Genomic DNA, 27753 nt, shown 5'->3' with positions numbered 1-27753 from the left:
AGAAATGAAAAATACTGTTAACTGAAATGAATACTACTTTAGAGGGAATCGATAGCAGATTAGATGAAGCTGAAGACTAAATGAATCAGCAATGTGGAAGACAAGGTAGCAGAAAACGTTCAATCAGAACAGCAAAAAGGGAAAAGAATTTTTAAAAATGAAGATAGTTTAAGGGGCCTCTGGGACAACATTAAGCCATACCAACATTCACATCACACTGGTACTAGAAGGAGAAGACAGAGAACAAGGGATTGAAAACCTATTTTAAGAAATAATGACTGAAATCTTACCTAACCTTATGAAGGAAGTAGTGCAGAAAGCACCAAAAGTCCCAAACAAGATGATCCAAAGAGGCCGACAACAAGATACACCATAGTTAAAATGCCAATGGTTAACGATAAAGAAAGAATCTTAAAAGCATGACAAAGAAGTTAGTCATGTACAAGGGAAGTCCCATGAGACTGTCAGCTGGCTTCTCAACAGAAACTTTGCAAGCCAGAAGGAATTGGCACAAAATATTCAAAGTGATGAAAAGCAAGGACCTACAAACAAGATGACTCTGCCCATCAAGGTTATCATTTAGAATTGAAGGGTAGATGAAGAGTTTCCCAGACAAGAAAAAGCTAAAGGAGTTCACTACTAAATCAATATTTCAGGATATGTTAAAGAGACTTCTTTAAATAGAAAAGATTAAAAATATGAGTAAGGAAATAAAAGAAAAACATTCTCACTAACAAAGAGGCAAAACAGTAAAAGCAATGGGTCAACTATCTATATAAAACAGTACAAAGGTCAAAAAGCAAAAGTAGGAAGATCATGTGTAGTTGCAATAAATTATGGGATACAAACAAACACAAAAACAAATAAATAATGACAAAAACATAAATGTGGACAGGGGATTTAGAATGTGTTTGAACTTAAACCGCCATCCACTTAAAATAGACTGCTGTAAACATAGCTTGGTATATATGAAGCACATGGCAACCACAAACCAAGAATCTCCAAGAGGTATGCAAGAAATAGAATGGATCCAAGCACACTATAGAAATGTCATGAACATAGAAGAAAATAAGAGAAACAGAGAACTATAAAAACAATTAGAAAACAATAAAATGGCAATAACTACATACCTATTAATAATTACTTTAAATGTAAATGGACTAAATGCTCCAAACAAAAGACTTATACAGTGACTGGATTTAAAAACAAACAAACATACATATGCTGCCCACAGGAGACCGGACTTCAGATCAAAAGACATACAGAAAGTAATGGAAAAATATTTCAGGCAAATGGAAATGAAAAAAAGAGCTGCGATAGCAATATTATGTCAGACAAAATAAAAATAGACTCTAAAACAAAGGCTGTAACAAGAGACAGAGGAGGGCATTTCATAACGATAAAGGGATCAGTCCAACAAGAAGATAAAACTCATTTCTAGTGCTGTAATGTAGTAACATGGGTTGTATATTAAACCTGTCTTGATTGCATTTCAAGTGCTGTTCTTAAAAGGAACAGCATTTTGAGGATGTTTGGATTCATACCAAGGTGTTAGAAATGTCTGATGCTTTAAATGGTACTCTTATTAGTCACACCTTTTGAAAAAAATGAAAAAGACTGTAAAAGTCCCTAACTCCCTATCAGAATTAGATACCAAATTTCCCACTTTTTACCCTCTTCACCTGCAGGCATGTTCATTGACACAATGGAGATGGTTAGGTAGGGTTCCGCCTTCCCCTCTCTCCCCATTGATATGTATAGGTCACTCGTTTACCATAGTCGGCATTGTCCCACTTTAGCTCTTTGAGATTGTTAAATGTTCTTCACCCCCACTATGAACTGTAACAATAATAATGCAATTATTATATTTACAGATAATACAGCAAACACACCAAGTAGTAGAAACTGAGCAAAACAAAGAAATTGAGAAATGGAAAAGACTAGCACAGTTGAAGAATCATGAGCTGGACAAGTTCCGCACGGAATTAGACTCAATACTAGATGTTCTCCGAGAGCTGCACCGGCAGGGGGTGGTTGTACCTGTTGCTTTAGCAGATGAAATGCATGCACCAGAGTCTTACTAGAACTCACGTTTCATGCGACCTCCGGGAAAGGCCTGAAGGTGGATGATGGCTGGGATTGTGCCACTGTCAGAAGGAGGCTTTTGAAAACAAGTGTTCCAGTATGTCTCCAGAAAGCAAACAACACAAAGCAACATTTCAAAATAAATGGCCTTTAGCCAATAAGAAAAGAAAGAAACCAAAAACATTATGGTGTATTTTACTGAACAGCATTAATCAGTCACATTTTAAATAACTTATGGACAAGTCCCTTTATGTCAGGTGATTAGAATTAGTGAGATTTACTGTAAAATTCTCACTTATATGCTAGATACGCAAAGAAAAGAGAATTGTGCATAGTCTGCCATTGGTGACTAAGTGTATTCTTCATTCTTGGTGCCAGAAAAACAGCTCCTCTTACAGAGACACAGAAAGGAATTCGAGCCCAGAGGCTTGGAAAATCACATTGAGTCACATTGACACCCGAGTAGGAGAGCTTTCACAATAATTTCAGTGAGAATTTGTACCTTCTGGACAGGTAGATGGGGAACTCTTGTTTCCCAGATTTCTATTCCTACCTCTAGGTGCCTCATTTTTGCACCTGATGAAGGTGCAAAATATATTTCATAAGTAGTAGGGGAATTTGATTTATTCATTGTTTTAATCTTTTATGCTACATGTCTTAAATGCCAGTTTTTTGGCATATAACTAAGATTATAAACAATATAACATTTTTACTTTCTCTATTTAAAAAGTAACATGTTCATTAGGAAAAACTAAAAGCGTGCATAAAAGTAGCCTGGTTGTTATTTCATTTTACAATTCCCATTTCCAAAAGCAGAGAGTGAGTATATAAGATGCTGGTAAGTTAAAGCTGTAGCCACTTTTTTTCCAAATGTTCTAGCCCAATGCTATCCAATAGAAGTATAATATGAGCCACATTAATTTTTAATTTTATTGTAGCCACATTTTAAAAGATTTAAAAAAGCAAAGTAAATTAATTTTGGTAATTTATGTAATCTCATACATCCAAAATATAAAAATTGAGCTTTTACATTCCTTTTTTCATATTAAGTCTCCAAATTCTGATGTATTTTACATTTATAGCACATTTCAATTTGGACTAACCACATTGCAAGTGCTCAATAACCACATGCTAATAGGTGCAATTCTAGAATAATATTAAGTGAAATACTTTATAAAGGACAGGTGACAGAGCTCAGTGAAATTATGGGTGGCAAATGTGAACTGTAGAAATTAAATATAAGAAATGCAATGTCTTAATGTCCAGCATTTTATGATGTCTTTTTCTTAAGAGGGTAGAAAAAGTACTAGTTAATTATAGTTTGCTATTTTTTTATGTGAAAAATCTTATTTAAGTTATAAACTATTTTGGTTATTTTGAGTGTGCTTTGTGTATTTTTAATCTGCAAGCCTATTAATTTATAGCTACACCCATCCGTCCCTTTGTCCTTTTGATTATTCCTGTGCTGTTCTCTCCACGCACAAACTTGGCAGTGCAAGCATCAGATAGACGATTATTTATAGCAAAAGTGCATTCTGTTTTGATGAGGATTCTATATTGTTTTGGAATAAGCTGTGCACATGGCAGCTCTTCAATTCTATTCACAGATTAAAGATGCATAAGTGCTATCAAAACTATCAGTTACAACTGAAAACCATACTTCATTCATTAGTCATCACACTAAGGGTCCAGGATGAGGACACAGACGTTAGACACATTTAGACTATCTTGAATAGGAATGCTTTTAGGAAGATTTAAACTCCAGAAAATATCAGTCTGTTCCTACCAGTTCCATCCCCTCAGTGTTATATGACACCTGTATCCACAGGCCTTCCTGACAGGAACCTTATCAGAATATATGGTTTGCAGCCAACACCACTGCCTTTGTGCAGAGAGATTTCTGATCAGATCTACTACCAGTAAGCCTATCGCATTCTATAGCTAGTAACTACCTGTCAACCCTTGGAAATCCATGCTTTAGCATTAAGGTCCCATTCCATATTGAAACATCCTAACTTTCTGACTAAAGGCCTGGAAGGTGAGAACATTCCACTTTCCCACCCATACCTACTAAGGACTAATTAGGCACGTCCAAGATCGGCAGGCACATTAAATAACAGGTAATCTTACTCAGAGTAAGACACTTGGTAGTTACATAGCTATTCAGTGGCCATCCTGCTTTGAAGAGCTCATTAGTGAATGGGGAACAGTGAAGTTCCGAGTATTTTCTAATCCTTCCAAGTTACTGATAATTCTGTTTTAGTATTTGAACCATTATAGCCTTCCAGTTCAGTTTCGATAGAAGTCTTTTTTTTTCCCCAAAATACTTTTATTTAAAAAATAATTACAATAATTAAAAAAAAACACCACAAAACCCACCTTTCTTTTAAATAATGCGGCATGGAGCAGTTTGGTTTCCACCCTATTGCACATGTTCTGGCCTGGTTATGAATCAGGAGGCTGCTGTGACTGGTCCTGCCAAGGAGGTGGGTGGGGTTCAGCTGGGAGGAGGCAGCTCCTCCTACCGTGGAGAAAAATTTATTTATTTTACTGTAAGACCGGGTCTTATAGAACGTAAGACCGGGTCTTATATTAATTGTTGCTCCAAAAGACACATTAGAGCTGGTGGTACGGCTAGTCTTATTTTTGGGGAAACAGGGTACACCCTAGAGGTAGAAGAGGCAGAGCCTGGGTTTCCATAGCAACCAGGCAGCCTATCCCTGTCATCCTTTGACAGGCCCAGCTTATCTTCCCTGAGGCCCCAGTGGAGTAGGAACTGAGGCGCAAAGCAGAAGAACCGTGGCAGGGGGAAATCAGACTCCCAGAAACAGTCTCATTAAGGCATTTGGAACAGATAAATTAGTTCAGGAAGACCCACCTTCACAGAAGTCTGCCGTAACACAGGCGCACGCGCACAAGACAGTTTGGGGAACCCTGAAATGGGGAAAAAAGGAGGCCATAGTCACTTCTTAGAGCACCCCCCAAAACGCGCGTGCACGCCCGCACATACACACGGTTGTATTCAGGGACCCAGCCCACTGACGCTGAGATGTGGAGGAAGCATCACCATCACCACCCCCATCAAAGTTTTAGGATCCCAGAGTGGTTTCCAGGATGGGATCTACTGGGTAGTGCATTCCACTTCCAGCACCCTGGGACATACAGGAGGTGATGAGAAGCCTCCAGTGGGGCCAGTGCAGATTCCTTCTCCACTGCGGATGTGTCCATGTCCAGAAAAAAGTCATCCAGACACGAGTCCCCCAGGTATCGGGAGCTCAGAGGTTCTAGGAAGACTGGATCGCCTAGGGCAGCCCTTCATTCTGGGGATGAGGGGAGCCACTGGATTCTGAGGGGGCTCGGTCTTGTCCATGGAATTCCTGCTCCCTGAGAACAGAGCTGATGGGGGGCGACAGGGAGAAATCCTCATCCAGGAAAAGGAGCACAGGCAGCAGGAAAGTTGCTGGAGCTAGGCAAAGCGCGGCCTGGAGCTGCTGGAGGGTGTTGTGGATGAGCACAGGCCTGCGGAGGCTGGGTGATCCGGGGATCCAGGCTTCGCTGGACTTTGTCTAGGGAGATGCGGGGCAGGGCTTGCTGGTAGCTTCGCAGGCCTGCCGGACCCCACTCCCACTTCTCATCCTCTTCCTCCCCCAAGTCTGGGTGTTTTCTCTTCAAGCCTCCTACCACGATCCCCTCAGCTGGGAGGCTCGCAAGGAGTACCTGCTGGAACCTCAGCTGCTTTGCCACCCTCCAGTGCTGGGCAGGCGCCTTGCCAGCCGCCCCCTGCTTCTCCTTCTGGCCTCTGACTCACCCAGCTCCGCCCCCAAGCTCCACGGGATGAGGATTCTCTATAAAGAAGTCTAATCAAAAGCTTATACATTCCTAATCCATCAATGTGATACATCACATAAACAAAATAAAGGACAAAAATCATATGATTATATCAATTGATGCAGAAAAAGCATTTGACAAGATACAACATCCATTTATGATTAAAACACTTAATAAAATAGGTATGGAAGGAAAATACCTTAACATAATAAAGGCCATATATGACAAGCCCTCTGCTAATCTCATAATTAATGGTGAAAAACTGAAGCCCTTTGCTCTACATTCAGGAACACAACAGGGCTGTCCCCTATCACCTCTGCTTTTCAACATAGTGTTGGAAGTCCTTGCCAGAGCAATCAGGCAAGAGAAAGAAATAAAAGGCATCCAAATTAGGAATGAAGAAGTTAAATTGTCACTCTTTGCAGATGACATGATGCTATATATAGAAAACCCTAAAGACTCCACCAAAAAGCTATTAGAAACAATCAACGAATACAGAAAAGTTGCTGGCTACAAAATCAACGTACAAAAGTCCATTGCTTTCCTATATACTAACAATGAAATCTCAGAAAAAGAAATACAAAAAACAATTCCTTTTGCAATTGCAGCAAAAAGAATAAAATACCTAGGAATAAACTTAACCAAAGGTGTGAAAGACCTATATGCTGAAAACTATAAGACATTTTTTAAAGAAATTGAAGAAGACACAAAGAAATGGAAAGACATTCCGTGCTCATGGATTGGAAGAATCAACATAGTTAAAATGGCCATATTACCCAAAGCAATATACAGATTCAATGCAATCCCCATCAAAATCCCAATGGCATTTTTTAAAGAAATAGAACAAAAAATCATCAGATTTGTTTGGAACCACAAAAGACCCCGAATAGCCAAAGCAATCTTAAGAAAAAAGAACAATAATGGAGGTATCACACTTCCTGACTTTGGCTTGTACTACAGGGCTACAATAATCAAAACAGCATGGTATTGACAGAAAAACAGACACATAGACCAATGGAATAGAATTGAGAACCCAGAAATAAAACCACATAAATATGGACAGATAATTTTTGACAAAGAAACTAAAAACATGCAATGGAAGAAAGACAGCCTCTTCAATAAATGGTGCTGGGAGAATTGGATAGCCACGTGCAAAAGAATGAAACTGGACTGCTATCTGTCACCATGTACCAAAGTTAATTCAAAATGGATCAAAGACTTAAGCATAAGACCTGACACAATAAACTGCATAGAAGAAAACAGGTACTAAACTTATGGACCTTGGGTTCAAAGAGCATTTTATGAATTTGACTCCAAAGGCAATGGAAGTAAAAGCTAAAATAAACAAATTGGACTATATGAAACTTAAAAGCTTCTGCACAGCAAAAGAAACCATCGACAAAATAAAGAGGCCACCAACTGAATGGGAGAAGATTTTTGCAAACAGTGCCTCTGATAAGGAGCTAATATCCAGAATATACAAGGAACTCATGCAACTCAACAATAAAAAAACAAACAACCCAACTGAAAAATGGGCAGAGGACCTGAAGAGACATTTCTCCAATGAGGACATACAAATGGCAAATAGACATATGAAAAAATGCTCAACATCACTAATCATCAGAGAAATGCAAATAAAAACCACAATGAGATATCACCTCACCCCAGTCAGAATGGCTATCATCAACAAGACAAATAGTAACAAGTGTTGGAGAGGCTGTGGAGAAAAAGGAACCCTCATACACTGTTGGTGGGAATGCAGACTGGTGCAGCCATTATGGAAGGCAGTGTGGAGGTTCCTCAAAAAATTACAAATAGAATTACCATATGACCCAGCAATCCCTCTCCTGGGTATCTACCCAAAGAATCTGAAAACATTTATACATAAAGACACGTGTGCTCCAATGTTCACTGCAGCTTTGTTTATGGTGTCCAAGACATGGAAACAACCAAAATGTCCTTTGATAGATGAATGGATAAAGAAGTTGTGGTATATATACACAATGGAATACTATTCGGCGATAAGAAAAGATGATATAGGAACATTTGTGACAACATGGATGGATCTTTAGAGTATGATGCTAAGCGAAATAAGTTAGACAGAAAAAGCAGAGAACCATATGATTTCACTGATATGTGGTATATAAACCAAAAACAACAAAAACAAGACAAACAAATGAGAAACAGAAACTCATAGACAGACAATAGTTTAGTGGTTACCAGAGGGTAAGGGGGGTGGGGGGTGGGAGATGAGGGTAAGGGGGATCAAATATATGGCGATGGAAGGAGAACTGACTCTGGGTGGTGAACACACAATGGGATTTATAGATGATGTAATACAGAATTGTACACCTGAAACCTATGTAATTTTACTAACAATTGTCACCCCAATAAATTTTTTAAAAAAATAAAAAATAAATAAAAGCTTATACATTCCTTCTCAGCACCACTTGCACCTTGGTGAGGGTAGGTCCTAGCCCTAATTAACCTATTTCCTCCTCTCTAGTTTAAACCATAGTAGCTTCATTTATGTCTCCAGGTTTGCTGAAAGCTTCAATCACAGCCACCTAACTAGTACAAATAGGAAACATTCTTTCCCACCTACACCTTGTTCTAAGAAATAGGCTGGAAGGGCAGTATTAATCAGAGAGGAACTCTATTCTGTAGCAGGAAGAAAGGCATAGGGCTTCATTACTAGAATAAAATGAGTTGTTAGTAAATTTAAGAACAAGAGAAATGGACTAGACTTTGTGGAGAAGCAGACAAAAAAAAAAGGCAATTGCATCCTTGGAGCACAGAAGTGAACACAGCAGGAGTCTGACCCAGTGGAGCTGGTGTCAGTAAGCCTGCCCTGCACTTGAACCCCTCCTCCTCGCCTGCCAATGGGGCTCCACCTTAGGGTATTTATATTACAGTGAAAAAGTTATAATGCAGAGGACAGATTAGAAGTGGAACTTCACATGGTCTGTGTAACTCCCTGGAGAAAAGTCTGGAAGGGATTTGGGGGAATGATTTGTGAGGAAGGCAAAAGAAGTCATGGGAGAAAGAATATTTCTAAAAGAGTTAAATTGAGCACTGAGTGAAATGACGCATCTTTTTTTTTTTTTTACTCCCACCAGCTGCAGGCACTGTAAATAATCACACATCTGCATGCCCTTGTCTTAGCTGTTTTGCTCATTATCATGGCCATATGCAAGGAACCCTAATAGAAAGCCAGGTGCTCACTCTCCTGCTTGGGGTTGGAGCCTTCACAGCTGACCAGTCCCTCCCACAGAGGAGGGGTTTAGTAAACCTTCTTTTGTCCCTTGACCTCCATCTACAAAAACAACTCTCTCCTCCCTCCAATCCCCAGAGATCATATCTACTCTCATACTCGGCACAACTACCACTACCAGCAGGATAACAGGATAACATTGGATTTGTATCTCTAGCTGTAATTCAGGGTCTCTGGTCCCGCTCCCACTCTCAGCGGGTGGACACAGAGTATGGTGAGGCCAAAACGGAACACCCACGGAGCCATAGACAGGGGAGTCACACCACTATTGTCTCGCTGGCGGCTGGCTTGGAGACACAGGAAACAGGAGCCACACGATCTGCAATGTAATCCACTTGCTAGCAGCAATCCGTCGTCTGCTTTTCTGCCAATCAACCAACCAACCAACCAACCAACCAACCAACCAACGCAGCCATAGCAGTTATATCAGTGGCTACTTAGCTAACTGGTTACAGCTGATGGCCATCTACTACCCGAGCCAGCACCTTTCTATGTGAGGCTGAGAGCCTGGAAACTGCTCTCTAGGACTCTGTCCCCACTTCCCCCACCCCTCCCAGGGTCTCACCTCACAATCTTCGTGACAAGCATCTTCTGTGAGGGGCCCTGTGTCATATTAGCCTATAGGCACCTATGGACGGAAAAAAATAGTAGTCATAGGAACCAACAAGGGCAAATCCCTTCCATCTGGGATGATACACGCTAGTTTTTGTCCTGGGAAAGGAGGGTGCTGCCACTGGCACCTTTCCCGATTTGTGGTACCAGACCTTTATGGCAGTGCTTGGGGTCCCTTTCAACATGTTACAGTGCTTGGGGTCCCATAATAGGCCACAGCGAGAGCACATAGGTTCCCCGCAAAATCATCCCGGCATTGGGAGTGTCATGCAGGGGTCTCTAGTCCCACTCCCCACACAAGGACGCAGGACATGGTGAGGCCATAAAGGAACACCCACGGAACCATAGATAGGGGAGTCATACCATTATAGTCTCACTGGCGGCTGGGTTGGAGACACAGGAAGCAGGAGCCACACGATCTGCAGCCTGCGGTCCGCTTCTCTGACAACCAAACAACGCCTAGCGTAGCCGTGGAAGTTATATCAGTGGCTAATTGGCTAACTGGTTACAGCTGATGGCCAACTAGTCACAGCTGATGGCCATCTACTACCCGAGCCAGCATCTTAGGCCAAGAGCCTGGAAATTGCTCTCTGGGACTCTGGCCCCCAATCCACCTCCCAGGGTCTAGTCTCACAATCTACATGAGAAGCGTCTTCCACGAGGGGCCCTGTGCTGTATTAGCCTATAGATAACTACGGGCGGAAAGAAATAATCTTAGGAACCAACAATGGCAAATCCCTTCCATCTGGAAGGATGCACGCCAGCTTTTTGTTCTGGGAGAGGAAGGTTGTTGCCACTGGCACCTTTCCCGGTGTGTGGTACCAGACCTTCATGGCAGTGCTTGGGGTCCCTTGCGTAGTCTCAACATGTAGCAAAACAGGGGGACCCTATAATAGGCCATAGCAAGAGCACATAGGTTCCCCGCAAAATCATCCTGGTGTCAGGACCTCCGTATACCACAGTCACTTGTGGTGGCCACTCGGCCACTACCTCTGGCGTCACTTGTAAATCACGGGTCAAACCAGCCCGCCATGGGACTATCAGGCCCAACCACCGACAGTGGGGCTTTTGACCCACCAGGGCGTAGTCCATTGCTGCCGTTCCCCTGCTTTCAAGCATGTAGGTGCTGGCAGCAAAATGTTTCCATTTCTGCCGGCTTTAACAGAGTCTCACTTGTGGTAACCTGTAACTAAATGGGAGCAGCTGTTCAACGTAGCACAGCTTCTACTGGTGTGGACCCTCCCTTCCGTGGTCTCTCATTCAGGATTCTCAAGACGTCCCACAGACGTGAGGCCCAGTCACGCATCGTGGGAGGGTGTTTCGACACCCAAAGGCCTTGCTTCAAATGGCTGTTGTAGCGTTCAATCATGCCAGCAGCTTGTGGATTGTACGGGGTGTGAAACAACCATTGTACGTCCATCCTGGCAGCCCAGCGCTGCACTTCTTGCCCCATAAAATGAGTACCCCTGTCACTTTCAATGACTTGGGGGCACATAGTCATGTAAGCGTGACCACTGTATGCCACTGATCGACAGCCGAACACGGCCAAGCAAACAATAACCATGTAGTGGCGTCTACTGCTGTGAATGCATATGTGGCATTCTGAGCTTTGGGCAAGGGTCCTATATAATCTACTTGCCAGCGAGTGAGGGGTACCCTCCCTCAGGCGAGCTGCTGTGTTTCCCAGGGAATTTTCGCCGTTGAGGTCTGTCCTGGGCACAGACAGCACAGTCATAGCAGGCATCAGCTATCTCCTGCCATTTCAAGGGCAGCCCCCAGCGTCTGCTCACCTGCCTCATGGTTCAGTTTCCAGTGTGCTGCAACTTCCTTTGCAGCCAATGGGCCACATCAGTGGCAGGAGACCGTTCTAACCACCGGACCATGCCAGGGCATCTGCTTCATCATTACCTGGGGACGTTAAGGGGGAGTGACTGTGACATGCATCAGGGTCACTTCCTTTCCTTGCTCTTGATCCCAGAGATCTTGCCACATGGCCTGGCCCCACAGCGGACGGTGTCCTACCAACCAGTTTTGGTGTTACCATATGGGGAGCCACAATGTCAGGCCCTGAAACACTGCCCAGTTGTCTTTGCAAATAACCAAGGGCCCAGGCTCATGGCTGATTATCATCCACACAGCCCGCAGCTCAGCCCACTAGCTACTCTGACCAACCCCAGTATCAAACCAATGGTGTCTGTTTTGGGCTGAACTCCAATAGCCGTCCAAACGGCAGCGGCCCCCCGTCTAGAGCCATCAGTAAACCAGGCATCTTCAGGTACGGGGGGCTGTCCTCTGTAGGGCGAGGGCTCCAAGTCCTCCCCAGTGGGTGGAGTGTTTGGCTCAGCCTGGGCTACGAGCTCAATAGGCCCCAGGACTTGTGCTCAGAGGGCTTGAATTGAAGATGCCATGTTGCTTCAAGTAGGCCCCCCACTTGGCGAGGGTGATGGTCTGTGCTACCCCTGTTTTGGGTCCCTGGGTCCACGTACAGACCCACCTTGGACAGGATATGTTGTGTGAAATAACACCCGTGCCATTCCTGTGACAGCTTCTGTGGCCACCAAAACTATGTACACAGCAGCCAACTGTTTTTCTATCAGGGAGTAGCAGACTTCCACTCTTTTCCACAATCGGGACCAGGACCCCACTGGTGACAGTAGACTCTCCTGCCATTGCCAGAGGCCCCAGCCATACTCCTCTTGGGTTACGTGAACATCAAGGTCAAACAGGCGACCAGGGTCTACTACTTGTAGAGCCTGTGCCTGCTGCACTGCCTGTTTTGTGGCAACAAAGCCTTGCTCTATAGCCTCAGTCTAATCCCATGGGTCACCCTTCTTCACCATGGAATATAAGGGTCTTGCCCTCTGTGCTAAATGGGGTATAAACACCTGCCAATACCCAAGCAGACCCAAATACGTTTGTAGTTGGGAGACCTTGGTCGGTGGGGAAAATGCCTGTATTTTATCAATAACAGCATCTGGTATAACCTTTGTCTTACCCGACCACACAACACCCAAAAACTTGATGGATAAGCCAGGGCCCTGGACCTTTTCCTGGTTCACCACCCAGCCACGTGACTTCAGGTGGCAGAGGAGAGAGGGAGTTGCTTGCTCGAAATCTGAAAGAGACTCAGATGTTAGTAATACATCATCAACATAGTGAAATAGGGCCACAGAGAATGGGTGGTCCCATTGTGACAAGTCCTGGGCTACAAGCCCATGGCAAACAGTGGAGTTATGCAAATATCCTTGCAAGAGGATTTGAAAAGTACATTGCCACCCGTCCCAGGTGAAGGCAAACTGCTTTTGACTCTCAGGTGCAATGTCAAAGAAAAGACGGCATTTGCCAGATCCACTACATAGTGGTATATTCCCAAGCAAACAGTCAAGTGGTCCATCAAATCACTGCAGCGTGCAAAGGTGGTGTCACCTTGTTTAACTCCCTGTAGTCCACAGTCATTCGCCAGGTCCCATCTGGCTTCTTCACTGGCTATACTGGGGAGTTAAAGGGACTGTGCGTTGGTCTCACACTGTGTGCTTTCCCCAGTTCTAATATTGTGCAGCCAATCTCCTCATGTCCTCCTGGCAGGTGGTACTGTCACACTGTGACCACACGCCAGGGCTGAGGCAACACTTGAGGGAAGTGGTGAACATGTCTGCGAATCACCTCCTATACCACCTGAACCCGGAGGCGGGACTATCCAACCAAATCTGCAACCTGAGGCCATGCAGCATGTCCTCTCCTAGAATATATTTCGGATGGGGGAGACATACACTGTGTGAGTATGGCGGGGGGAGGGGGGGTTGTGGGGGGAGCCTTCCTATACCCAGTGGTAAGGAAACAGCTTTCACCTTCACAGTCTTTTCCCCCGTAGCTGTCAATGCAGATTGCTGGTCTAGGGAACAGTTCTGGGTTCCCATAAATAAGACTTCAGTCTGAGCCAATGTCAACAAGGGCCAAAACCCTCTGCACATTAGAAGAAGAACAATGTATGGACAGTTCCACATGGGGCCTCCCATCCCCGCTCATCCCCTCTGACCGGGTACCTTGGCCCCTCTGCTCATAGAACTGGAAGGAATTGACCTCGGCGGCCACATAAAATCTTGGAGAGCCATGGGTTGTGCCTTCCTGGACTTCCCCTTGGGGTTTTGCCGGAATTGCTATTCCGGATGTAACTGTTACCAAAGTTCCAACAAGACCGCATTGGGTTGTCAGTCTATTTTCCTGATCAAGCCCGGCTGCTACGAGATCCCTCCACATCTGCATGCGTGTCACCTTTTGGGGCCCTTGGGCTCGTCCTGTACTTCTACTTTCGATTTCCTTGTCTTGATTTCTTGGACCTCATACCCTAAATTCCCCCACCGCAGGCCTTCCACATCTCCCAGGGTGGCCATGGCAGTTGCAACTTCGTGGATCCGCCACCCCACATAGGGCGCAAAGATAACAACCAAGGACCCAAAGGCATTTACAGGGGTGGTACCAAAACCAAGCCTCTCATGCTAGCCGTAAAACACTCATCATCCGGCCCCCATGTATTAGGGTCAAACATAGCATATCTCATACCCATTTCACGGATGATTTGCACAAGTTTGGCATATGATTGCCATTTGTTTACAGTTTCAGGCAGCTCGCCTGCATTTTCCCACACTGTGCGAACCGTAGCAGTGAGCCACCCCACCAGGGAGTGGTTGCCCTGGCCTTGTGCCAACCTGTGGCAGTTCTGCAGCCGCTGCCGTAGAGACAGATGCACCTTCTCAGAGGCTAGTTTTTCCCTTTCACCTGGAGAGCAGAAAATGCTCTCTGCTCCCTCGTCCCACAAGCACAGCAACCAAGCCGGGAGTGGTTCTCCGGGGCATTGCTGGCACTGCTTCCCCAAGTCTCACAACTCCGTGGGAGTATAGGGAGTGTACGTTTTGAACTCAGTCACTGCTGGGTTGTTGGCAGCAACACCCCCAGGCCACAAAGGTTGTTCATTTTTTATCTTCTGCTGCACAATGGGCTGAACGTGGGGGTGTGGGACGTCTTTGGCCTCCCCAATATCCTCTGTCGGGAACTCTGGGGTGTCATCTGCTTTAGACCCCCCACTGTGGAGGTCCTCCTCAAGCTGGCGGACTCGGGTCTCCAGTGCTTCCTCCTGGGACTACAGGTCCCACACTTGGGCCACTTGGGGAGGGAGAATCAGGCACTCAGGTGACTTCAGCGTGCACTTCCTCTTTGGTGCAACGCAGCACGGTGAGGAACAGCCAGCCCACACAGCCGGCAGCAACATTTGCTTGTTCCGGCAACTGCTCAGTTAAATGGGCAAGGCCTTTTCTACGCTGGCCAGAGAACCATCTACGTCTTCCCACCTCTCCACGGAGCCCAGCTTATGAGAACAGTGGACACCAGGTACCACACACTGGGTAGGAGCCACATGTTCTCCTGCCCAGGGATGGACAGCTGTCTTACCTGGCCGGGACTCTGCTCACTGCGCCAGGTGTCTGAGTGGGTGGAGGTCCCGGGGTAAGGTGTCTGTGACTCAGGGAGCTGGAAGAAGATGCGTGCAGCCAAAGGCAGAGTAGATATACTTTATTCACAGGCTTATGGGGCACAATCAGCCGGCAGCCTCCTTCTCAGCAGCCCCCCATGTCTCAGCAGCCTGCCTCGTAAAATGGCTGGACCCCTTTAAACCGTACAGAGATAATAGTGGCGCACAGCCAGGGTGCCTCCATAAGGGTATTTATAGTATATCTTCAGGATGAATGGGGCCTGCGCTACATTCCATCTTATCAGGTCGGCAGGTCACCGGGTCAGGGCCAGGAGATGGCCAGGGAGGGAAGCTGACCAATTCTATTTTCCCTATACCTACTCATCTCTTTTTTTTCTGTAAGATCTTCTAGAGGAATCAATTCCATTATGATGACACAGGCATGTCAAGCATTCTGATAAAGAACGAATCATTGCAAAGCTGTCACAGAAACAGGCTTAAAGGTAAATAACTGCTATAGTGTTTATACAATTAACTAATAGTTAATCATTTTTTTTTAATTTTGTCACTGTATTTAAGATTTGAATGTGAATTATCTTTAACCACTAATCAAGATTCTACTTTAGGACAAAAATCTAACAGGATATCGAACTTCCAACAAACTGTTTACTAGCCTTTTAAACACACGATGCTTTAATACAAATTAGTGTTGTTCTACACAAACAGGATTCGTACAATCTCATCAGATATAATGAGTGTGGAAAGACTAAGGCAGGAAAACAAAAAACTATTCATAAGCGTCTTGAACCTTAAATTGCTCACAGGAGAAACCATTACCCAAGGTGAGTGTCACATGACATAATGCCTGAGTGTAATGAGAAAGCTGATTTTCCTACTCATATATTTAGGCTGCTAATTTGTTGGGTGCTAAAACAATTTCCTCGTTGTATTTGTTCCTAATAAGTCTGGAACTGTTTAGGCTCTACAAAAGCCACCTAAACACATTCATTCCCATCCTGCCAGAACACTGGGCTGAATTTCTCTCGTAGGAAGGAAGTGATTATACTCTATACAAAAATCCTTCTTCAGAATATAGGCTTTTAGAGGGCAAGAGCATAACTGCAACCCCCCACCTCCCAGTGGAGGGCTAAAGTAGGGCTGGAAGCAACCAGCAGAAAGGAAATATACTAGGTCTGACTGTAGGTCCCTATGTCCTGGTAGCCAAAGATATCATTGATATGTTAAAAGATATGACATTCGCCCAAGAGTTCAATGATGAGGGAGTATGTAAACAATAAATAAACTAAGACACAGCTGCATATAATTATCATCACAAGCAATTAGAGCATATTTTGATATTTGGAAAATAATTACCCCATTATTCTTTGAAAGTGAAGTAATAGTAATAATACAGGCTGAGAGATCTTGGAGATAACAGAAAAACAGAATAAACCATTCTAAATCTCTTTATTCTTTGACAATATGCATTAAAAAAACAGCTAGATGTCTTTTGCAGACCTTTCTTAATTCAGGACTAAATCCTTCAAAATACAAAGTAAGTTTTTTCAGCACACAGAGGGAACAAGTCAAGTTTCCTGATCTGGAGAGGTTTACTGTATGGTAGAAAAGATCAGACAAGTAGATATAGCCGAATATGAATAAATACAATAAGAATGTTATGATGTATGAACGGAGCACAGAAGAAAAAGAAATTCCTTTCGCCTGGGATCTGAAGAGATTTTTTTAGAAAATGTGGTTTTGGAGATGAATCTTAAGAAATGGGCAGAATTGGGGCAAAATAAGAAAGGGAATTTAAAAACTGATTCTAAAGTTCCTATAGAAATGGAAAAAATACAAATAGCCAAAACACCTTCAAACAAGAAGAACAAAGTTAGAGGACTTACATACACTACCTGATTTCAACACTTACTATAAAGCCAGTCATCAGGAACTATGACATTGGCATAAAATCGACAAATACAACATTGGAATAGAATAGAATATCAGAAATAAACCAACACATATATGGACAACTGATTTTCAATAAAGGCACAAAGGCAATTCAGTGGAGAAGGGATCTTTTCAACAGATAGTGCTAGACCAATTAGATATCCATAAGCAAAGAGATGAATTTTGATCCACATCTCACAACACACATAAAAATTAACTCAAAATGGATCATAGAACTTCATAGGAAACAAAAGTATAAAAATTCTAGAAAAAAAACCTTTATGATCTGGAGTTTGGCAAAGATTTCTTTAACACCAAAAGTATAATCTATTTCTTTTTAAATTGGTAAATTGGACTTTATTGTAATGAAGAACTTCCACTCTTCAGAGACAATTAAGCAAATGAAAAGACAAGCCATGGACTGAAATACACTACTTGCATATCATATATCTGATGTTTTTATATCCAGAACAAAGAACTCTCAAAACTCGATAGTAATACAAACACCCCCAGTAAAAAAATGAGCGAGACTAGAAAAGACACTTCACCAAAGATATCCAGATGGAAAGTAAGGATATGAGAAGATGCTGAATAGCATTAGTCTTTAATGAAATGCAACTGAAATCCACAATGAGATACTACTACACACACATATTAGAATTGATAAAATTAAAAAGACTGACTTTACAAAGTGTTGACGAGGAAGCAGAGCAACCAGAATTCATATACACTGTGAGGAATTTAAAATGATACAACAACCATTTGGGGAAAATGTTAAGCAATTTTTTAAAAAGGTAAACACTACAGCACCATGTGCTCAGACATTCCTCTTCTAGGCGCTTAAGAAAATTAAAAGGATTATGTCCATGCAAAGACTTCTAAACAAATATTTGCACCAGTTCTATTTTTAATAGCCAAATTGCGAATAACCTAAATGTCCACCAACAAGTAAATGGATCAACAAAGTATAGTATGTTGATAAAAAGAAACATTACTCCGCAATAAAATGGTATGAACTATTGATACAATAACCTGATGAATCTCAAAATAATTATGCTGAATGAAAAAAGCCCATCAAAACAGAGTAGATACTGCATGATTGCATTCATACAATCATCTTGCAAATGCAGAACAATATATAGTGACAGAAAGCAGATCAATAGTTTCCAGGGGAAGGGATGGAGAGGGAGGAATTACAAAAGGGCATGATCAAAATTTTGTGGTTGATGGATGTGTTCATTATCTTGATTATGATGATTTCTTGGGTGTATAAAAATGTCAAAATATATTAAATTGTACACTTTAAGTACAGAAAAATTATTTTGTCAAGTATACCTCAAGGCTGTTTAAAAAAAATACAGTTAAATTCTGACTTACCTCAAAGCCGGACTGGAATGAGATCAGCTCCTCACCCTATCTGCTTAACAAGAAGAGGACAAACTTCTCTCATGGAAGTTGACACCATATGTAGTGTCAATAGATTTTTCATTCACAATGTCTGCTAAATAATAAAAAATTTCTAGACATGCAAAGTGTCAAGACTGTATGATTGATCGTACGAGAATAAGAAACATTAGACAAATGCAAACCCAGAGATGATCCAGGTATTAGGATTAGCAAATAAAGATTATAAGTAATTACTTTTAATATGTTCAATAAAATAGAGGAAATAATGGACAAAATAAATGAAAGTATAAAGATTTTCACCAGAGAAATATATTGGGATGTATTTTTAAGAAGAATCTAACAAATACTCTAGAACTGAAGTTTTCAGTCTGTAAACATGGTGAACTGAGCTAATTTGGGTCCCTTCTAAAAGTAAAACTTTTAGTAATACTGGATAAAATACAACAACAGCAAAAATAATATAGAGCTAATCATGAAGAAAATAGAAGTTCCCAGGTGACAAAAATAAACAAGAAATTTAAAGCCAGAATGGGAAGTTTGTGGGCCGAGGGGTTTTCATCTTCATGGTGAATGGCGTCATACTATCCACTCAGAAAAAAATGTGTTCATTTCTGATATAGAGATTCTCTTGCTTTACTGAGACCTCCTGCATCAAAGTTATTGGGAGGGCTGCCTCTTCAATGAAAGGGAGACTCAACGAACTCCATACACTGACACAGGAAAGGGGTGAGGAAAAGTGGTGTATCAGTGTTTCTAGGAAAATAATAGTTTCCCTTAGGAAATCTAAACTCCAAGCATGTTCTTCATGTGGATGTGGGATCCAAATTTATACTCCACTTATGATACAGAATTCCTCAAGCAAAAAACAAACAACAACAACAAAAAACAACTCATATAATTCCAGGCCCCACATAATTCACTTGGAGCCTAAGGATAAGAGCACAAATTTGTTCTCTAGGGAAACTTTATAAACCAGGGTGCATAGGACAATCATAGGGAAAAAATAGTTGCTGAAGAGAAGCTCACACAATACACACACACACACACACACACACACACACACTTAGGAGACTAAGAACAATGGGAAATAATTAGCTGGGAGTAGAAGTAGCAAACCCCAAAACTCCAGGATGATTAGTATTCCAGAACCGAAAATTATGAGACAATTAAAAGAGAATATAAAGCAAATACAGATGAATCATTTGAAAAATAAAATAAATCATAGAAAATGTAACTGAAAAACTAGGACATCAAGATAAAAGTACAGATCAATGTTTTTTTAACAGAACCAAACGGAACTTATGGGGGGGGAAATATATATATATATATATATATATATATATATATATATATATATATATATATCTACCTATTGATATATAAAATGCAATGGTGTGTTAAACAATAGACTTTAACTTTCAATATCTATTACGTTCATTAAAATTCAAGAATACTCTCTAAAAAAACTTGTTTAAAAAGAGAATAAAAATAAAGGCACTAAAATGGAGCATGTAGAATAAGCCAGTCCCTATTCTAAATGCTTTATTTATTTTATCACTTAATGCTCACAAACTGTAAGGTGGATATTATCCCTTTTTGTATATAAGGAAGCTGAATCTCAAAGAGATTAGATATTCTGGTTAAGACTGCATGGTTAGCAAGTGATGGATCCAAGCCCAGATAGACTATCTCTAGATCCCACGCTCTTGACCATGACTGCATGGTATAAAACAGGAAAAAAAAGAGCAAAGTAAATTTAAAAAAAAAAAAATCACAAAATAAAATGCTAGAAATGACACATCAGTAATCACAATATGATAAGATGGAATAAACTAGCAGGTTGAAAGATAGATTTACAGATTTCATTTGTTTACCTGAAACAAAGCAAAATTAAAACTTAAAATAGATTGAAAGTTCAAAAGAATGACATACACAGGTCAAAAGTTCCAGATAGAAAAAAGATATACCAGATAAATACTAACCAACAGAAGGAATTTTTCAAGCCTTCCACGAGTTCCCTATTTACTTGAAACCCAGCTTGGTCTGACACTTACTACCTCTGTGTTGAGCAAAATACTGAATGTCCCAGAGCTTTAGTTCTCTCACCTGTGCAATATGATTAGATATAGTGGGTCCTCGAATAATGTCATTTTGTTCAACATTGTTTAGTTCAAAGATTGACGAAAATAAAAAAATCAATTCCTGGCCAGGGCCACTGAGTGTAGTTTGCATGTTCTCCCCTTGTCTGTGTGAGTTTTCTCTGAGTGCTTCACATATTTGGGGACACTTTGTTTTCTAGTTTTACAGGTCCAAAAATGGAAAATTTTTCTCCAAGGTGGATCATACCCAGGGTCTTATGCATATCTGACTCAGATGATTAAGATGATGAGATTTGGGACTTTTGAGCTGATATGATTTAGACTATATATTGGACATTGAGTTGATACTGTAATAATTGAGACTTTGGAAGATGTTAGAATGGGATAAATGTATTTTGCATGTGGAATGGATGTGAATCTTTGGGACCAAAGGAAAGACTGTGAAAGCGAATGGTTTCTGAAACATGTACATGTCCTTCTCCCCAGGATCTGTGAATGTTATGTTACATGGCCAAAGACACTTTGGGAAATATGATTAAGTTAACGATCTTGAGATGGGAAATGATTCTGTGCAGCCCAATGTAATCACAGCAGTCCTTATAAGGAGGCAGGATGGTCAGAGATGGAGATGTGAAGTAGAAGTAGAGGTTGCAGTGACACGAGGCCATAATCCAAGGAGTGTGAGCAGCTTCTAGATTGGAAAAGGCAAAGGAATGGATTCTTCCCTATGCTCTCCTGATGGAAAGCAGTGCGGACGACAGTTTGATTTTAGCTCACTACGACTGATTTTGGACTTCTGCACTCTCAAATTCTAAGAGAATAAATTTGCTTTGCTTTAAGCCACAAAGTTTGTGGTATTTTTTTTACAACAGCAATAGGAAATAAATTCAGGAGCCAATATGAACATGAAGCACATACTGCCTGTTGTGCTCTAATGAAGTTCTTTGTCTCTGACCCAGGAGTCTGGTGTCTTCTGCCAGCACCCATGAAACTGTGCCAGGCTCACTTATTAGCTTGCCAACAGGGGTAAAATCCTAGGCCCTTCAGGTTTGGATATTTAGTTCATAAAAATGATAATAATGGGTATTTTCCCAACATTTAAATATCCTTCAGTCTCCTAATAAATCTACTTCTAAATAAAATACCATTTAAATCGCTTTAAATCTTAATAAGAAATTTTGTTTATGTTTGGTTAAGTAAATTATGAACAGTATTCATGTTAGAAGTTAATACAATCAGCATTCTTCACTACTCTTGCTCTTTCCTGAAAATATCCATAAAAATAGCAAGTATCTATTTGCAAGAATGAGTTAAAGCAGCTTTAATTACAAGAAATATTCCACTCCTTGTTCTGGTTAGTGTTAGAGTCTCAAAAGAATAATATTTTCCTCAAAAGACATTATAGGAAAGGGATTTATTTTGGTGGAATAATACCTCAATGAAATCTGGTACATGACTTGGACCACTGGGACCCTAGAGATGACAGAAGTTAGGAGGCATTATAAATAAGGAATCATTTTAAGAAGGCAATGAAAAAACTGGATGTGTGAAAACAAAGAACCAGAGAAAATTCCTGTGCAATCAAATGCATTTATTTTTTAGCTTTAGCAAGACAGGTGGTGAACAAATTCATAATGAAAATGCCAGCAAGAGATTAGCAGCTGGCCATGCATACAGCTGACTGGGTGTACAAAGCCAAACTGTTTCCAATGCCAGTGTGCAGGTTTAACTCTGTGTTTCACCAGGCCACTCTGAATATCTGTTGGGAGGGTATTTACAACATTCACCAACTCAGCTCAAAGCCACATACTAGTCAGATGACAATCACTTACACATCTACCAAGTAAATAGACAGCATGGGAAATGCCACTTTGTAGTTCAGTAGCCATTGGCACAGCAGTGTGACTAGACACAGACACACCAACACAGAGACACACAAAAGTCACCTCTCTCAGCTGATCACCTTTCCTACATTTCTTGGGGACAGGAGTGCCATGGGATGTGCCATGAATTGGTACTCACTTTAGTGTGTGTGGGGGGAGGTCTGTCCCCAGGTTTGAGCATAGGTGGCCAGGGGTTCTGAGAAGAGCTGTTTTAGCACACCCAACAGAAATCTTGGCCACAGCGACTGTGTGAGACGAATCTCTTAGCATCCTGGCAGACACTCAGGCCCGTGACAAAGCTGGGATAAGAAGGGTTGAGTGGAATGTGCAAACAGTTGGGGGATCCTACAATAAAAAATAGGAGGCAGTGCCCTGGTGGATAATGCTTCATGTATGCTCCAGCGTCATCTGGATGCAAACTCATAAATTCACAAAATATTAGAGGTGGGATGGATTAGCTACTCCAGACTCCTCACCTTACAGTTCAAAATGTGGCAGCCCAGAGAGGTAAAACAACTTGCTAAAGGTAGAGCGTGGTAGTGGCAGGGCCAGATTGGAACACAGTATGATAACCCCCATTCAAGAACACTGACACTGAGTACGTGGCCAAATTTTTCAACAACAAGAACATGTAAACACTTTATCCCAAAAAACACCTAAATGTGTTTAAAGGCATAAAAACTCAGTGAAATCATCTCTCTTCTGAGGGGCCTCTCTTCTTTGTCTTTCTCTCTGTCTCTCTGTGTCTCAGTCTCTGTCTCTCTCTGTCACACACACACACACACACACACACACACACACACACAATTTTGGTGAATGGAGACTTCTCGTTCCAAACACAGACGCAACATCTTCAGGAAGACACTTTACAGAGCATGTTTCTCAATCCATGTCTTTGTGTGAGGTCTGGGAAACTGGCTTATTTTCTAGAACAATAGGTGGTTCCGAAATCAGAAGATCATCGTCCCCAAAGGAGTTCTGGTCTGTGTTCACAAAGTTGGGGATGTCAAACTTCATGAGCCTGTTCAGCTCCTCCTCTGGTCGCCCGCCGCTTCTGATGGCTTCCTGGAGTTGAACATCGCTGTCGAGGGCTGTGGTCTGGTGACAAGCTTTGGCCTTGTCCGAGTGTTCTCCTTCATTGATGTAGCAGTGAAAGAGCGACCTGGATTCCTCATTGCCCTGTCGAGAAAACACCTTATCTGGCTCCAGCGGTCTTCCAAAGTCTGACACAAAGCTGTTCATTCGGAATCTCTTCTCCAAAGATTCTGAATTGCTGTAAAGAAAAGGGAAATAAAAGGTTGCTTACACTCGAGCTCATTCTCCTGCAGAACGGTGGTTTGCAGCAATTTCCACTGAGCACATACTGAGTGCAAGTCCCTGTACAGAATGTGTGAACATCGGAACCGAGAGACATCACTTCTGAACATGTACAAATAAACCCCAGGCAAGCGCCTCAAGATGAGAGCCCCTGGACCTTCCTGGAAAGAGACATCTTGCTGAAGAATCTCCTGATATTCTACACCATACACTAGTTTTTCTCAGGGGGACTCTTGGATCATCTGCATCAGAATTACTTGAAGTGTTTCTTAAAATGCAGAATCCTCAGTTGCAGATCCCCAGACTCTCCAGAGGTAGAGACCAGTAACTTGTATTTTTATAGGATCTCCCAGGGGCACTACTCATGTTCAAGTTTAGAACCACTGACCTACATCAGGCCAGCCTGAACAACGACGGTCTTATCTCACAGAGGTGAGTTACATATTTGTCAAAGCACGGTCATGTCCATTTATCTCACTCAATTCTCAAAACTGACAAGTACGGTCACTTCGGGCAAGGATCACTAAACCAAATTTACAAATGCAGAAGCTAAAGTAAGGGGCAGTCAGAACGCCCACTTGAGTCACACAACCAGTTAGTGGTAGGAGTGGGACTAAAACCCAGGTTCCTAATTCCTTGTTTCATTTAGTGTGGGACAAGTTAGCAATTCAATGGTAATAAATCAATGAATGAATGAATAAAATAACTCAATTAGTCCCTCAAATGCATGAAAGAAAGAGCATGGTCCTAAACTTTTAATATTAGTTAAATATATTGCTTTGAAGTAGTTTTCTGACCGTCAGTAGGAATATATGGAATAATTATGACATGCTAAGTAATTATTTAAAAAAGAACAGAAAATTAACACAGTTAATGCCATAGGAAAATTTAAATTACATAGCTATCTTTACAACCTTCTAAAGTTACAGGGCTATTAAATACACCCTTTTCCCAATGAAAGAAATAGAGATAACTGAGAACTTTCCACACCTTCTCCCTTCCCCCCCCCCAAAAAAAAATAAAGAAAAAATAAAGAAAGGGCATAGGTAAATTGAATAACCTTATATCCCATGTACTTTAATACCCATCCTTCCCAGATTTATATAAAGGTTGCTCACACACAGGCAGTGATTCCTTAAGGGCACAAATCATGTCTGAACATGTTTGCAAATCCGTAACAGAACCGAACAAAAACTAGGCTCGAGTCTGTGTTCAAAGATTGTAAATCTTCTCAATGATTTTAGTTCTTAAATCTCTTCCTTCCCATCCTATCATTTAGGTTAAAGTGCTGATGACCAAATTCCCATAGTGTGGGCGGAGTACAGATTCAATTTACAGGTCTGGAAAATCTGATCATGTATACAAACCTCCAAATTATCAAGAATCACCTGGATTTCAGGGATCAGAAACTTTGCAATCCAGCCAATTGAGGGACCTTTGTATCAAATCCATCTCCTACCGTGATTACCTGGGTGATACCAGACAAGGAATTCCTCTCAGAAGCCTGAGTTTTTCCTTTTCAGTAGTTTTAAGTCTGGTGAAAAAAATCTCATTGGCTCTGAGCAAAAGTGATGTGAAGATCATTGATTTACATAAGAGTACAACATTCAGTAGGGCATGTATTCAGAATTGAGAGAAAAATCGCTTTAGAGCAACTTAATGACTTCTACTCTAACGCAACTTTGAGTGGTCTTGTCTTTTAGTAGGTCATTTTCTTTCCTTCATTGTCACTTCACTCAGGTTTAAAACATTTGAGAACAGAGGTGTGTCAGCAACTTGTGACCTAAAATGTTACCTGGCAACAGGAAGGGCTTAACACATTTGGGGGGGGGGGAAGCATAATTAAGATTGTTGGGGCCCCCAACATTCCCCAACGGTCAGGCTGAGGAGCTCTGAGTAACAGCTTTTCTGCCTGTCTGGAGCATCAGTTGGGTGAAAACAGACCCAAAACCCATCTGTGTGCAGCAGCTCTTCTGTAACACAGGCTGCATTTTCTCAGGATTAAGAATTGGGTTCACTGACCACCCTTGCCGAAGAACGGAGGCACAGGAACCCAGTTTGTTCCTCCTGGGGCAGAGCCATGGCAGTGGGCATTCAGGCCCCACTGACATGCCTCCCCTGCCCCACCTCCTCCCACTGACCTTATCTCCCAGTCGTCTCTGAAGTGTGATAACAGTTCCATTTGCCTGATTCTCCCTCCCCAAGAACAAGGGAAACGTTAATCTGTGTACTCTTAGATGCTGGTAAACATGAAATATTGTATTCTTCTTTTCTTTCCTTGACTGGGATGTGAATACCTGTGATCACAGACACAGCTTGCTCCAGAGAAGTTCCTAGTCGTCCTATCATTTGGGTAAGAATTAAATACTGAAATCCATAGATCTTAAGTATAAAAATCAATGTCTTTTTATTAATCTATACACCTATGTAACCACCACCCGCAATCAAGATACACTGACTATTTCTTTTATCCTTCCATTCAATTTCCACCCCCTTTAGGTAACACTGCTCTGATCTCTATTTCCATTGATTAGCTTTGCCAGTTCTTATTAACTTCCAGTCCAATTTCACTTTCAATAGGCAATCTGTTTTGATTTTTGTCACCACAGGTTAGTTTAGCCTGTTCTTAAAATTCATGCAAATAGAATCACACAATGTACAGCCTTGATTCTTTTGCTCACCAAAATGTTTTTGACATTCATCTGTTGCACGTAACAAGTGTGTCCTTGTACTTGTTCAGTGTAATTCCATTGTATAAATACAGTATAATTTGTTCATTCATTTTCTTGTTAAAGACATTTGGGTTGTTTCCAGTTTAGGGCTGTTGTGAGCAAAAAACTGCTATGAACATTCTTGAAAAGTCTCTTCGTACATATATGTTTTTATTGCTCTTGAGTACAGGCCTTAGAAGTACTGGGTCACATAGTAGATGTGTGTTTAACTTTTTAAGAAGCCACAAAGAGTTTTACAAAGTGGCTGTGCCGTTTTACACCCTCACCACAGTGTGTGAGAATCAGAGTTGTTCCACAACCTCGCCAGCGTTAGGTGTGGTCAGTCCTTTTAATGTTAGCCATTCTCATGGGAGTGAAATGGAATCTCATTGTGATTTTAATGAGCATTTCTCTGATGTCTAATAATATCAAGCATCTTTTCATTTCCTTATTGGCTATTGGCTTATCTTCTTATATGAAGTGTCTGTATCAATCTTTTACCCATGTTTAAAATGGAGTTGTTTGTTTTTGGTTACTGGTTTGTAGAAGTTTGGTAACATATTCTGAATACAGGTCCTTTGTCAGATATATGTATTCCAAACATTTTCTCCTGAGTTGTGTAATATATGCTGAATACAAGTCTTTTGTTAGATACATGCTTTGCAAACATATTCTCTTCACCTGTGACTTATACTTGCATTTTCTTAAAGATGTCTTTTGATGAGTGGAAGCTTTAAGTTTCAGTTAAGTTCAATTTATTAACTTTTTCCTTTTATGTTTATTGCATTTTTATCCTCTTTAAGAAATAACTGCCAACCCTAAATATCACAAAGATATTCTATGCTTTCTTCTAGAACCATACTGTCCAATACAGTAGCCAATTGTCACAGGTGGCTATTTAAATTTAAATTAAGTAAAATTTAAAACTTGATTTCTCAGTTTTATTACTCACATTTGAAGTGCTCAATATAGCCCCATGTGGCTAGCAGATACCTAATTAGACAACACAGAGAACATTTTTATCATCACAGAAAGTTCTATCGGACAGAGCTCTTCTAGGAGCTTTTACTTTGGGTGTATGACCTATGTTGACACAGAGGTCAAGGTTCATTCTCTTCCTTAT

General features: G+C 41.5%; 2 protein-coding genes and 1 pseudogene across 7 annotated transcripts in view; 1 reads left to right on the top strand and 2 right to left on the bottom strand.

Moving 5' to 3' along the window:
- The window catches only part of CEP162 (centrosomal protein 162), a 73386-nt gene extending 69925 nt beyond the window's left edge, over positions 1-3461 (top strand). For all 3 annotated transcript variants that reach the window (XM_019729510.2, XM_019729512.2, XM_074333261.1), the window contains one exon: positions 1875-3461. In XM_019729510.2, the coding sequence (XP_019585069.2) occupies positions 1875-2084 (210 nt within the window). In that variant the 3' untranslated portion in view covers positions 2085-3461. The remainder of the gene's footprint in view (positions 1-1874) is intronic.
- Positions 3462-5174: 1713 nt separating this feature from the next.
- Positions 5175-14190, bottom strand: LOC109446351 (SERTA domain-containing protein 3; annotated as a pseudogene).
- Positions 14191-22289: 8099 nt separating this feature from the next.
- The window catches only part of MRAP2 (melanocortin 2 receptor accessory protein 2), a 45345-nt gene continuing 39881 nt past the window's right edge, over positions 22290-27753 (bottom strand). For all 4 annotated transcript variants that reach the window (XM_019729518.2, XM_019729514.2, XM_019729517.2 and 1 more), the window contains one exon: positions 22290-23875. In XM_019729518.2, the coding sequence (XP_019585077.2) occupies positions 23485-23875 (391 nt within the window). In that variant the 3' untranslated portion in view covers positions 22290-23484. The remainder of the gene's footprint in view (positions 23876-27753) is intronic.

The sequence above is a fragment of the Rhinolophus sinicus genome, linkage group LG05 (assembly GCF_036562045.2).
Source record: "Rhinolophus sinicus isolate RSC01 linkage group LG05, ASM3656204v1, whole genome shotgun sequence".
NCBI lineage: Eukaryota > Metazoa > Chordata > Mammalia > Chiroptera > Rhinolophidae > Rhinolophus > Rhinolophus sinicus.
The sequence above is the reverse complement of the archived record's forward strand: the minus strand, read 5'-3'. Positions and strand labels throughout refer to the sequence as shown.